Source organism: Schistocerca piceifrons, chromosome 6 (assembly GCF_021461385.2).
Source record: "Schistocerca piceifrons isolate TAMUIC-IGC-003096 chromosome 6, iqSchPice1.1, whole genome shotgun sequence".
NCBI lineage: Eukaryota > Metazoa > Arthropoda > Insecta > Orthoptera > Acrididae > Schistocerca > Schistocerca piceifrons.
In genome coordinates, this window is record NC_060143.1 from 234,938,166 (window position 1) to 234,953,526 (window position 15,361).

Genomic DNA, 15,361 nt, shown 5'->3' on the forward strand with positions numbered 1-15,361 from the left:
CCTACCTCAAATGGCGCGGCGGAGAGGCTCGTCCGCACATTTAAATAACAGTTGATGAAGGCGGTCGATACCTCTCCAACCACGTTGGCCCTCGGCCTGATTTTGAGCATCTATTGCACCACGCCGATTGACGGCCGCAGTCCTTGGCAAAAAATTTCATATTAGCCCCCCATTCAGACCTTTGGGAGACGACCACTACAAGGGATATGAAACCATGAGAAAAAGACTGGGTAATCTGTGAAAAACAGTAACAGTCTATGGGCTGGGTGTGAAAAGTCAGAAGTTCAAACATAGCAGGGAGGCTAGAAAATCTGAAAAAGGGAAAGCAAAAGCTCAATCTACATATAATGGGGTTCAGTGAAGTGAAATGAGAAGAAGGTAATTATTTCTGGTCAGACGAATACATGGTAATATTAACAGAATCAAAAAATGGTATAATGGGAGTAGGATTCATTAGGTATAGGATGACACGGCAGAGAGTGAGTTATTGTAAACAGTTCAGTAATAGGGCCGTTCTCATCAGAATCGACAGCAGACCAATTTCAACAATCATAATTCAAATGTAAATATCAACATTACTAGCAGAAGGTATGGAGGCAGAGAAACTATATGAGGATAATGAATGGGAAATACAGTAAGTAAAGGGTAATTATAATCTAATTATGGGCGACTGGAATGTACTATTTGGAAAGAAAAAGAAGGAAGTGTTACAGGAAAATATGGGCTTGATAGTAGGAAAGAGAGATGAGAAAGACAACTTGAGTTCTGATCACAATTTAGTAACGATGAACAGACTCACTCAAAAGTTTACGAGGATCATCCCAAAGAATTTGTGTGGAAAGAAGTGATGTACTGAAGTGCTGAAAAATGATGAGATGTGTTTGAAATTATCTAAGGCTGTAGGTACTTTGATAATGAATACCACAGCTGGCAGCTCAATTGAAGAGGAATGGACATTTCTAAAAAGGGTAACTGGACAGACAAACATACATACAAGGAAGATAATGGCAAAGAAAGCAGAAAGCAAAATAGCAGATAAAATATTTCAATTGATTGATGAAAGAAGGAAGTACAAAAATGTTCAGGAAAAGACAGGAATATAGCAATATTACTCACTCAGGAATGAAATAAACAGAAAATGTAGGTAAGTCAAGGCAAAATGGCTGGAGAAAAATTGTAAAGAAACCAAAAAAGATATGGTCATTGTAAGGATTAATTCAACATGTAGAAAAGTCAAAACATCTTTTGGTGAAATTAAAAGCAATGGAGGCAACAATGAAGAGTGCAATGGAAATTCCATTGTTAAATGCAGAGGAGGGAGCAGATAGGAGGAAAAGAGTACACTGAAGGCCTAATTTTTTTTTTTTTTTTTTTTTTTTTTTTTTTGGGGGGGGGGGGGGGGGGGGTCTGCACTTATCTGATGGTGAGATAGAAAAAGAAATGAGAGTCGATATTGAAGACACAGGGGGTCCAGTATCAGATTCTGAGTTTAACAGATCTTTGGGAGACCTGCGATTAAATGAAGTAGAAGCTATTGATAACATTCGTTCGTAATTTTAAAAATTGTTGGGGTAAACGGCAACCCAATGTATAGAATCTACACAATTGGAGATATACCATCAGATTTTTAGAAAAAAATTTATCCACACCGTTCCAAAGAAAGCAAGGGCAGATATGTGTGACAATTATTGCACAACCGGTTTAACTTCTAATGCATCCAACCTGCTGACATGAATAACATACAGAAGAATAGGAAAGAAAACTGTAGATCCGTTAGATGACGATTAGCTTAGCTTTAGGAATGGTAAATGCAACAGAAAGGTTGGAAGCAAGACTTCAGAAAAATCAAGACATGTTCAGAGGATTTATCAAACTGGAAAAAAATATTTGACACTGTAACATGGCTGAACATGTTCAAAATTCTGAAAAAATGTAATATAAAGATAGGATTAAGCTGTAGGGAAAGATGAATGACATATAATATCCACAAGAACTAAGAGGGAAGAATAAGAATGGTAGACCATGAACAATGTGCTCAGATCAACAAAGTTTTAAGACAAGTACATGCAGTCTTTTTCCCCAACTGTTCAATCAATAAATCAAGGAAGAACTGACAGTAATAAAAAAAAAGTTCAAAGGTGGAACTAAAATTCAGGCTGAAAGTATATTAATGATAACATTCCATGAAGACATTGCTATCCACAGTGAAAACAAAAAAGAATTACAGGAGCTGGTGAATGGAATGAACCACGTGGTGAGTACAGAACGTGAATTCAGGGTAAACTGCAGAAAGTCTAAAGTAATTAGGAGTAGCAAAAATCAGATTAGTGACAAACTTATCAAAATCAGTGACAATGAAGTAGGTGAAGTCAAAGGAGTCTGCTACATTTTAAGCAAAATAATGCATGCCTGCCTGTCTGACAAAGCAAAGAAGACACAAAAAGTAGACTAGCACAGGCAAAAACAGCATTCCTGGCGAAAACAAGTCTACTAGTATAAAAACATAAGCCTCAATCTGAGGAAGAAATTTCTGAGAATGTACATTTGGAGCACAGCATTGTATGGGAGTAAATCTGGAGAACAATGTTGACAATTAGATGGAATGTAAAATAAGAAACAAGGAGGTCCGCCACAGAGTCATCAAAGAGAGGAATGGGTGTTGAGATATCAGGGATCTGAAGACACAAAACCTATCACTGTTAGGGTAAGAACCATCTACCTAATATAAACATATTTCAGGAGATATGACATCATAAAAAATGAGATGCATGAAAAACTGCCGATGACATCATAAAAAATGAGATGCATGAAAAACTGCCGATGATATCATACAAAATGAGATGAATGAAAAACTGCCGCATCATGCTTGACACTTAAATTTATTACTCCTTTGCTACTAATTCTATTTGCTACGTATTTAAGACAATATCCATGTATGTCACTGAATGTACCCACACAAATGCATCACTCAATATCCATGTATGTCACTGAATGTACCTACACAAATGCATCACTGTGTGACAATTCAAGAGCTATGACGTCATACACACTGAGATGTGTTAAAAATCGCATCATGCATGAAATTTTAAGACATTTATTCTTTACTACTAAGACACTTGTACAATCAACAAAATTAAGGAAACCCTTGACACATGGCATCACTTTTGACAGCTGTCAGCTGCGAAGGTGAGAATAGCAACCATCTATAGAGTTACGAAAAGGCATTGCCTTAGAGACATTTACGAAATCACGCTGTAGACGTGCTAAACAGCTGCACCTAGCACACAAGAACTGTCCAGGGCCACTTTTCTTAATTTGGATACTGTACTTACACATTTGTACATTATAAATTTTTCTTTGTACAAATGTTTCAAAATTTCAAAGGTGTTTTCACAAATACTTCATTACAAACACAGTTCATTATTTGTTTTACTACTACTACAAAATTGTCAGCTAGCAAATAAACAAGTATACTGTAATGATATATTTACACGCTTGAAACATTTTGGGCTTTTACTTTTTCCTGCATGAAGAGGTTTTGCCTTATGGCTAATTAATTCATTTGTGGCAAAGTGCAGGGTACTTCTGTCTTTATTCAGTTTGAAACCAGTCTCATTAACTGATTTTTTTACATCAAGGATTCTCATATGAAGCAGTCGATAACAAAAGTGCTCTTATACACTTGATGACTAAAATTTGCATCTAACATTACTTTGTGTAGAATTTCAGAAAATTGTGATGCAGGTGCCATAAGAAATCTTGCTTTTTCAGTGCTTATCTGGCTATTTCCGTGGGAACATTTTCATCTTGAAAATCATATTTAATAATTGGCCCTGAAGAAAAGTATACTTTCATTTCGCTTTATTAAAAATCACCTATAAAAACATTTGCCAAGATGCTGTCCTTTCCTAGATTTGTCCTTTTTTCTATCCATTGCAACAGCACTTTCACCTGTGCTTACAAAACTTCAAGGTTTATTCTCTTCTTTCATCCACCTGCTGGTTGCTCCTTTTGGTACACCACATTCTACATCTACATCTACATGATTACTGTGTAATTCACATTTAAGTGTTTGGCAGAGGGTTCATCAAACAACAAGCATATTATCTCCCTACCATTCCACTCCCGAACAGCGCGCAGGAAAAACGAACACCTAAACCTTTCTGTTCGAGCTCTGATTTCTCTTATTTTACTTTGATGATCATTCCTACCTATGTAGGTTGGGGTCAACAAAATATTTTCGCATTCGGAAGAGAAAGTCGGTGACCGAAATTTCGTAAATAGATCTCGCCACGACGAAAAACGTCTTTGCTTTAATGACTTCCATCCCAACTCGCGTATCATATCTGCCACACTCTCTCACCTATTATGCGATAATACAAAATGAGCTGCCCTTTTTTGCACCCTTTCGATGTCCTCGGTCAATCCCACCTGGTAAGGATCCCACACCGCACAGCAATATTGTAACAGAGGACGAACGAGTGTAGTGTAAGCTCTCTCTTTAGTGGACTTGTTGCATCTTCTAAGTGTCCTGCCAATGAAACGCAACCTTTGGCTCGCCTTCTCCACAATATTATCTGTGTGGTCTTTCCAACTGAAGTTGTTCATAATTTTTACACCCAGGTACTTAGTTGAGTTGACAGCCTTGAGAATTGTACTATTTATCGAGTAATCGAATTCCAACAGATTTCTTTTGGAACTCATGTGGATCACCTCACACTTATCGTTATTTAGCGCCAACTGCCACCTGCCACACCATACAGCAATCTTTTCTAAATCACTTTGCAACTGATACTGGTCTTCGGATGACCTTACTAGGCGGTAAATTACAGCATCATCTGCGAACAACCTAAGAGAACTGCTCAGATTGTCACCCAGGTATTTTATATAGATCAGGAACAGCAGAGGTCCCAGGACGCTTCCCTGGGGAGCACCTGATATCACTTCAGTTTTACTCAATGATTTGCCGTCTATTACTACAAACTGCGACCTTCCTGACAGAAAATCACGAATCCAGTCGCACAACTGAGACGATACCCCATAGGCCCACAGCTTGATTAGAAGTCGCTTGTGAGGAACAGTGTCAAAAGCTTTCCGGAAATCTAGAAATACGGAATCAACTTGAGATCCCGCGTCGATAGCAGCCATTACTTCGTGCGAATAAAGAGCTAGCTGCGTTGCACAAGAACGATGTTTCCTGAAACCATGCTGATTATGTATCAATCATTCATATACTAAAGCTGCTATTGTATCAGCATTCTTCACACGATCAATAATTTGTATTCACACAATATGCTTTTCACTTCTGTGATGCCATAATGTGTTGTTTGAAGAGCTAGGTGCCAAACCAAGGTTGCTACCTCAAAATGCAACCACGAAAAAAGACAAAACACTATAAGCCACACTGACTTTTCACTATGCCGCTGCAACCGATCTTCTACTTATGGCCTAGCACAGTACTGCTCAGCTAGAGCTCTGATCAACGACAAAGACGACAGCATTATCTTTTGGTAGGTCAGCTGTGTAACAGGGTGAACACTACGTGAAAGTTATTGTTATACGTACTCTGAGTAAGAGGCTTGTATATTGTCTGTATAAAAAGAAATGTTAATGTCGAGAGACAGCTGTATATATCCTTGACATTTCTGTGGAAATAGACTGTGTAAAATTGAGTAACTCATCTATCCATTTTGTAGTAAAATGAGCTAATATTTTGTGTTTTATAGTACCCCTCAGTCTCCTTCCAGAGCAAATCAAAGAACACTTGTTGTACCGATGAATGTATCTTTGGCTTTTTGGCTTATACAAAACAACAACCACACGTATATCTAGACTCTGGATGTACAACACACAATGTATATTATAGTTGTGCTCAGATCCATTATTGTGAAGCACTGTTATGTAGTCACTCTGTTCAATGCATCACAAGTTAGCCATGAGACATGTATCCAGGTTTCTATCTAGCAACACTTTTGATACAATACAAAGCCAAGGTTAAGTTTAGTTGGCCCTATCCCTTTCAGTTGTTTTCAGGGCTTCAAAGTATTTTTTAATACACAATCAAAAAAAGTTTTGCATCACCCCAGTTCCCAGAACTCCTGAAGATATACGTTGACTGTGGATATTTTACCATAGACACAGTCCCTCTGACTGTTCAGAGATGTCACTAAACCCACCCAAAGATGTAAACAACCATGCATGAGCAGTGCCTATTAGACAGAGGGGTTCTGACAGCCAATCAGTTCCAGTCATTCCACCAGAAAGGGTTCAATCATACCTAGATGGTCAATACCACGGTTCAATCACGTCTGCATTGTTACTTTGTGCCAGGAAGGGCTCTCAAAAAGGAAAGTGTCCAGGCGTCTCAGAGTGAACCAAAGTGATGTTATTTGGACATGGAGGAGATACAGAGAGATGACATGCCTCACTCAGATCACCCAAGGGCTACTACTGCAGTGGATGACTGCTACCTACGGATTATGGCTCTGAGGAACCCTGACAGCAATGCCATCATGCTGAATAATGCTTTTCATGAAGCCACAGGATGTCATGTTATGACTCAAACTGTGCACAATAGGCTGTATGATGCGCAACTTCACTCCTGATGTCCATGGCGACGTCCACCTTTGCAACCATGACACCATGCAGTGTGGTGCAGATGGGCTCAACAACATGCCGAATGGACCGCCCAGGATTGGCATCATGTTCTCTTCACCAATGAGTGTCGCATATGCCTCCAACCAGACAATCATCAGAGACGTGTTTGGATGCAACGCGGTCAAGCTGAATGCCTTAAGACACACTGTCCAGAGAGTGCAGCAAGGTGGAGATTTCCTGCTGTTTTGGGGCGGCATTACGTGGGCCGACGTATGCCACTGGTGGTCATGGAAAGTGCCATAATGGCTGCACAATCGTGAATGCCATCCTCCGACCGATAGTGCAACCATATCAGCAGCATATTGGTGAGGCATTCCTCTTCATGGACAACAATTCATGCCCCCATCATGCACATCTTGTGAATAACTTCCTTCAGGATAATGACAATGCTCGACTAGAGTAGCCAGCATGTTCTCCAGATATGAACCCTATCGAACATGCCTGGGATAGATTGAAAAGGGCTGTTATGGATGACGTAACCCACCAACCACTCTGAGGGATCTACACTGAATCATCGTTGAGGAGTGGGGCAATCTGGACCAACACTGCCTTTATGAACTTGTCGATAGTATGCCACAACGAATACAGGCATGCATCAATGCAAGAGGACATGCTGCTGGGTATTAGAGGTACCAGTGTGTACAGCAATCTGGACCATCACCTCTGTAGGTCTCAATGTATGGTGGTACAACATGCAATGTGTGGTTTTCATGAGCAAAAAAAAGGGTGGAAATGGTGTTTATGTTGCTCTCTATTCCAATTTTCTGTACAGGTTCTGGAACTCTCGGAATCAAGGTGATGTAAAACTTTTTTTGGTGTGTGTACTATGTTTACAACCTGTCTTCAAATTAAGCTAGCCATAATCTATAACAATGTACCAACATCATTCTTCAGGTGTGTAAAACGTGTACTTAGGAGAAAACTGCAAGTCCACTTACTTGCATGCCTTCTTCTTCTTGTTTTCCTTTTAACCATACAAATTTTACAGGCTGCCTTGAGATAGTCGGGCAGGATATGAGACGCGTCTCCTTCCGCAGGAACACAAGTATATCAAGCTGGAGGAAGACCACAGTCTTTCATTTGACAAATGTCCTCATGTCAACCCACACATTTCACTCAGTGTGACAACTATACTGCTAATCAATAAGCAATTATGACAGAGGTACAAGAAACATTTTGAAAATGTCACACATATAAATTGTTCCTCAGCACTGGGATAGAATTTTAGAAAACACCTTTACAGTGAAGTATGCTAGCATCCCACTGAAATGTAGCAAGATAGAATTACTCCCTTTGCTACCATTCTACTCCTTACATAATTTTGTTTTCTTTTTCCCTACAGTATACTAGTTAACATGCCATAGATGGTGATTTGTGTGTGTGTGTGTGTGTGTGTGTGTGTGTGTGTGTGTGTGTTTCCTTTACTGAAGAAGGCTATGGCGGAAAGCTAAATGTGTAACTGTCTTTTCGTTGTGCCTGTTTGCAAAACTCAATGTGTCACATTTATAGCGAGTAGTAATCTACCTTTTCCTTATATTGTTGATATTCCAACCTAGAGTTTCCACTGTTGAAAATGTTGAAATCTTTATTTAGACCATATTCCTTTAAAACGTATAATTCAATAGTTCAGTTAAGTTATGCTGATTCAAATGGTCTACCTAGTTTTACTGGAAACCTTTTGTAGCACAAGAAATTGGTAGATGACTGTGTTCCCATGCCATGTGATCGTAAAAATGTTAACTAATAACGGTCCACACACAAGAAAGAACTAGCTTACTGGACAGCCCTAACGTCACTCTTTCCAATAAACAGTTTACTTTTTATCGAAGTCATTAGTTAAAAAGTTATTAATTGAAGTCCACTAAAGTTTTGTCCCATCTGAAATTACTTCTGTTATTTGAACTTGTACGCTTATTTAATTCACACGTATGATGTTACACTTTTGTTGCCATAACTTTTGTGAATCAAATGGTACATTTGGTTACCCAAATATGACCCTATTTAAGAAAGTAAATAAATTAATGAAATTATGAACTAGATAATTTTACAGGAAAGTTGGTAAATAATCCCTTAGGTATACAACCAAATAAACCATCCAATTTAATTACTTTTACAGGCATCTAACAAACAGTTAAACAAAATGCAACAGAATGAGACCATTATTAAATTATGTCCCTGTATCACTATAAAGTAAAATGTAGTTACTGACTTTATTAATTATCCATACACCTGTCATTACATATAGTCACTAAACAACAAGTTGGTAGTTCGAGGTTAGCACTCACATGTTAGCACATTTGTGTAAGCGTTGAGCTCTGAATGGAAAGTTTGCAGTTATAAGTCACCCAATTAACACTAATTTGTCAGAGTTTGCACCTGGAACTCAACTGGTTAACATCTTAGTATCAAGTCTGTGCCATAGGGTAAAAGTTCATGTTTAGCCACCCACTCACGAACATCCTAGGTATAGATATGTCTAAATATCTCATGTGAATTTCTTTCGAATCCATGGTCACCATACATCTGACATCAAGAAGGGGATCAGTTTTTGACAAATTGTCACTATTTAAACATGCTGTGGCTGGTATCTAACTTGTTTTAGTAGCAGTGTTGCAAAAGAAAGTGGACTGTCAAACAATTAATAATATTACAAGATTAATTGTGAACTGGTGTGTTAATATAAATATAAGTGAAAAGCTCTCACATTTAAATCAATGGTTTTGAGTCTGTTATTGAACTATGAAATCACCAATTAAAGCAATTTCAAAGTACGAGACTTCATTTCATGGTGAGTCACCAACCATTTGAAACGATGTAAACACGTTAATACTGTTCCACCATATAGCACACCCTGCAGCCATTCATCCTGATGAGCCTTTGTTTGCAAGTAATCACTGAATATAAGTCCTCGTGATCCACTAGAGCCTTAAAAATAACAAGTGATTTCATAAGTGGCAACATACCAAAGTGGTCAAATTATCTAGCTGGTGGTGCTGAAGGTTGTGGGTTTGAGTCCCATCAGTTGCCATATACCTTTATAAAAATTATTGACATAACTGAACATTATTTTTGTTCATTTAATTGGTTGAAATACATTTTTTCCATTTCTAATCCTTTGCCACATCATTTTAATCATCATATTAATTCTTTCATTTGCTCTTGTTTTTCTTCATCCTTTATTCTTTTTTCATTTGGTAGTTTGCCCCTTGTGATTTTTATTTATCTATTCTACTACTTAAACATTTAAAAATTCGACTTCTCTATTAATAAATAACCTACTGATATTGGTTGTGCAATGGTCACTAAAATCTGTTTTTGTTACAATAGTACCTTTATTTTATGTTTATCGTCATACAAATATTTAAAATGTTTATTTTCTCACAACATGAATAAAATATAAATGCTACCTCACTACCTTTAACAAATTTAGAGACATGCACACTTCATTAACATTATGAAATACCGCCCTTCCGTACACAATTTTGATTCAGACCAGCCATACCACACAAAATTACATACTACAGAATATAATGAACAAATGAATGGATTTTAATTGTGTCTTCACGTTTAGCAATATCACATTTATTTCAAGGTTTTCCATCACTATTTATAAATACTTCATCACATAATATATTGTCAATCTGACCATTTCACGAATCTACAAACAACAAAAATCATTTTAATCGATGAATAATTTTTGTATGGATTCAAAATATTTTGCGTTCATTTCTTTTGTTAATTTTTCAGAATTCATGTGATGACTACATTTCCGTTTGACTCCAAGCATTCAATTTCTTTTGCATCGCTTGGTCCAAATTTATTCCAGATTTCCTTCATACGTAGGCAGTAATTCTTTGGCGAATGACAAAACATAATGCACGGTATATGAATGTGTTGTTTTTTCTTTTCCACGAAAATGATTTTTTATCCCTGAAAGTCAGTGAGCGAATATATGAGGCGTGTTTTTTAAGTAAGCACCGTTTTGAAATTAAAAAAAGACGTGCTAAGATATCTCAATAATTTTATTTTCCATGAAAGCCTGTACCTTAATCTACTTTTTTACATATTTTCCGTCAATATTGAGGCACTTGGCACAATGTTGTGCCAGTTTTTGAATACCTTCCTCACAGAAGTCTGCTGCCTGACTTGTTAACCACTGCATCACCAATGTTTTGACTCTGTCATTGTCTTGAAGACGCTGGCCACCCAGGTGTTTCTTCAAGTGCAGGAACAGATGGTAGTCACTGGGCGCAAGATTGGGGCTGTACTGAGGATGATCTATAGTTTCCCATCAAAAAGATGTGATAAGATCTTTGGTCTGATTCGCCACATGCAGACAGGCATTGTCTTGCAGCAAAATGATGCCCTTGCTCAACTTGCCACGTCTTTTGTTCTGAACTGAATGGCGCGGATTGTGCAATGTCTTACAGTAAGCTGCTGCATTGATTGTCTCATTACAAGGCAGAAATTCCAAAAGCAATACTCCTTTTCTGTCCCAAAAACCTGTGCACATGATTTTCCAGGCAGAAATTGTTTGCTTAAACTTCACTTTTCTGGGTGAATCTGAATGCCGCCATTCCACGGACTGTTGCTTTGATTCTGGTGTGACACAGACCACCGATGTTTCATCGCCCGTAACGATTTGCCTTAAGAAATCATCAGTCGTTGTGGTACCGCTCAAGGAAAGCCAATGCACTGTTTAAACGTTTGGTTTTGTGCACATCCGTCAACATTTTTGGTACCCAACGTGCACACAATTTTCAGTAATTCAAGTGCTCGGTCACAATGCCATACAAAACACAACGAGAAACATTGGGAATGTCATCCCGCAAGGAGGAAATCATAAAGCATCTGTTTTCTCTCACCTTATTGTCTACTTCCTGCACCAAACTTTCATTAACGAACGAAGGATGCCCACTTCGTTGTTCATCATGCACATTTGTGCGGCCATCCGTAAATGCTCTCACCCACTTTCTTACCATTCCATCACTCATAATGTTTTCTCCGTAAACTGCACAGATCTCACGAAACATCGTTCGCTTTTACGCCTTTAGCACTAAGAAACCTTATAACAGCCCGTACTTCACAGCTGGCGAGACTCACAATTATCGGATGCATCTCAAACACTCAGTGCACAATGTAAACAAGGAAGAATCAGACTGCAATGGCGTCAGCGCGTAGACAACAGATGTAGGTACCCAGTGCGCATGCACAGAACGCCGACCACAGCACTGTGGCAGCGGTGTGGCAAAATGGTACTTACTTAAAAAACACACCTTGTACACTGATCGGTAACTGCACCCCATTTGATCAGTTTTAATGACAAATTTTTGATTTTACTCACCCATTATCAATACAATTTGTTTCTGAGACGGCTTTGCTGCTTCAATAGTTTCTTCAAGTTTTCCGACATCATTCTGCTAATGAAGCTGACCAATTTTCTTTGATGGACTCCACATCCCATTTTAAAATTTTCACCCACTTCCCACTTGCAAAAAGCTAAAAGTTTTCTTATAAATAAGGAAAAGTGATAGCCATCAGCCACTGTTGGAGGGTACAAGCTGTCATTTGTTCGAGGCACAACCGAGCTTCCTTAAATTTTTCGAATATTTCAGAATCTATCATGCACAGCTACGTGATTTTTGTTCCTCCTTGCTTCTTTCCATTTCTTCAAATATTCAGTTCTTCATATACAGGAGAAACCACTTCCTTGTTGGTTCTTCAAAGAATAACTGGGATGGTCTTCAGTAAAGGCAACTGCTCTTGCTTTGTATGTTAACAAAATGTAATTTGATCAAAGTGCTTCAAAATTGCAACAGTTTAAAATATTCATCCACTCTTCATTGTCAACAGTACACTGCAATGAATATATTTTTCATTTTAGCATCAAAAGGAAAAAAAAAACAGAAAACCAATAGATTGTCGTATGTAACAACATACCTCATCATACAGTCTCTCTTCGTCAATCTCTGTGTTTAAAACGACATCTTCACTGTGAATAAAAATACACTCCTTCACGAGTCAAATTGTTGCCTCTGTGATTCATTTGCCCATCATTATTGTTTCTGAATTTATCAAATCAGGAGTGTTTTTAGATATGAGAGCTCTATCTCTGTAAATAAATAACACCTAGTGTACGGTATTGAAATATGTTCTCCTTGCTTGTTCACTGAATTCCTCCACTCTTTCATCACGACTTTCACTGGCTGATGGATTTGTGTTGTCATACATTAAAATGCCTCACTTGCAAAGAAGCTCCTCAAATGAAAAACTGATTTGTAATGATTAATGGGAAATCCACCAATTATTTTCATCCCACTGGAGAGATCAAACATCAACCCAAATTCTACATACCTGTTGTGACACAAAAAAAAAAATATCTTACTGCCAATAGTAATTTTAAAATACCTATTACAGCTATAATGATACATACCAAGATTTAAATGAAAGAAGGAATTACAAATAAAATGGAATTCAAGCAAAACAGATACTTGAAATAATGACAGCAATAACATGAACAAAAAATAAATAAATAAAATGAGGACGCAGAGGAAATTAAAACGATGAAAATATATAACAAAGTGTAAAATTACATGAACAAGTTTCAAAATGGAAAAAATAAAAGGACAAAAAAATGACATCATATAAAAAAGTTAATACAACGATTAAAGTGACACGGCGAAGGTTAGAAATAAAAATAATATACCCACATCAATTAACTGAACAAACATTGTTGCAGTTATCTAAATAAAAATTAAAAAATAAATTATGGTACCTGATGGCATTCATGTTGGTAAACTTCAGTGCACCAGCTAAACAACTTAAACGATATGCTGTAATGCCATTTGGGAAGTTTGTATTAATTTCAAGGCTGCACTGGATCACGAAAAACACATTTTCATTGATTTCTCGTAAATGAAAGCCCAACAAGGTGAATGGCTAAAGGGTGTCATATCTGAGACCCTAACCTAACCAACTGTATGGATGGTTTCAAAAATTAGGTGCCCCCTCTGGTAACCTCCTATTGGCTCCAAAACGTTGATCCCAACCCTAGTGAATTTCCATTGTAAGGTCCAGATCTTCAAGACCAACTGGAACACCTCACCACATCTCAGTGGTAGCATCTTCACAATTAGACCTAACTGAGAAGATTGTCATCGCTGGAACTGTTGAAGATCAATGCTTCCAACTCCAACACATACAGCTGGTTTATGGCACAACAGGCCAAAGTTCTTTCTGGGCCTGCAGTAGTAGATTTGACACAGATAGTTAATTAGTGCACCAGTGTGTTTAATTTACACATTATATTATAAATCATTACAATTGCTGAATGAGTGGAACAGCAATGTGGATCACTTTTTTACTACCTTTTATGTATTTTTATTTTGATTGCACTTTCCAAAGACGTTTGTTTTTTAAGTTCTATGTTAGAAGGACTCAGCTATTTGTATGATCAATTTTCCATTCACACATATTCTGCTAGTTTGTAAAACACTTTGTTAAGGGACTGTGGAACTATTTCCTCTGAGCTTCACTTAATTTTCTTCACTTTTCTCCCATTCTGTTTCTCACACACTATACAGAATTTTTTTAAACGACATGAAAAGGACAACCTAACATATGAGAGGGACTGTGGTAATAAGGGAGGGAGATTATGGGTTAATATTTTATTGAAAAGAAGGAAAAATGAAATCAGTTACACATCTTTAAAAAAAATCCTAGTGTTAAACAGTTAACCTAAATCAGAGAGGCCAGAGGGGGAATTCTGAAAACTAATCTGGTGTCTTAACTAATGTTCCACGTCGCTCATTACAGTGTTGTTATGACACCATGATAATTATCTCCATCATACACTGACAACTGGACAAAAAGCAACAGCTATTCACTGTGTGGAGGAAAGACTACATTGTTGATATTCCTACCTGGCATTTCCATTATTTGTCTACTATTGCTTTTAACATAAATGAGGTATGTTTATTGCACAAAAACACTTTGCTCACTACATTTTAACTTTTGAACTTGTGTTTTTCTTCAGAGTACACATAGTGCAAGAGGCTAATGCAATGAGTGTGTGCTATGAATACGTATGCATTTCAAATGCTGAGTAGGAGTGTTAAACTCCGAGACTGTATCTATCAACTACTGAACACTGTCTCTACACAATGAATGTTTAATTTTTCTATGTTACTGTTTGTATTCCATCCATATCTTCCATTATCCTATTTAACATAAAAAAATTATTTGTGTAAATGTGTTAATTCTCAATGTCGGTAAATGCCCCTAATTTCAAAGTGATGTTCTCCACAACACAGCTGACCGCAGCTCGTGGTCGTGCGGTAGCGTTCTCGCTTCCCGCGCCCGGGTTCCCAGGTTCAATTCCCGGTGGGGTCAGAGATTTTCTCTGCCTCGTGATGACTGGGTGTTGTGTGATGTCCATAGGTTAGTTAGGTTTAAGTAATTCTAAGTTCTAGGGGACTGATGACCATAGATGTTAAGTCCCATAGTGCTCAGAGCCATTTGAACCATTTTTGAACAACACAGCTGTTTGTCTTTTTTTTCCCCTCCCACAAATATAAATGAATGGTTTTAATGTATGCCACATTATTCATATAACTGATATACACCAGTGGGCTAAGTAAAAATCCACAATTCATTTATCTTTTAAAGTGTTTAATACATTCTAATATTTGTCTCATGTGTCAAA

The 15,361-nt window shown here is 37.6% G+C and overlaps 1 protein-coding gene across 2 annotated transcripts in view; it reads right to left on the bottom strand.

Annotated features, from left to right (window-relative positions):
- LOC124803049 (NF-kappa-B inhibitor-interacting Ras-like protein 2) overlaps positions 1–15,361 on the bottom strand; it is a 75,051-nt gene that overhangs the window by 27,455 nt on the left and 32,235 nt on the right. Inside the window, exon 3 of one of the 2 annotated variants that reach the window (XM_047264170.1) lies at positions 7,596–7,712. The exons of the other annotated variant lie outside the window; for it this stretch is intronic. Within the exon in view, the coding sequence (XP_047120126.1) occupies positions 7,596–7,712 (117 nt within the window). The remainder of the gene's footprint in view (positions 1–7,595; positions 7,713–15,361) is intronic. 2 annotated transcript variants of the gene reach the window in all.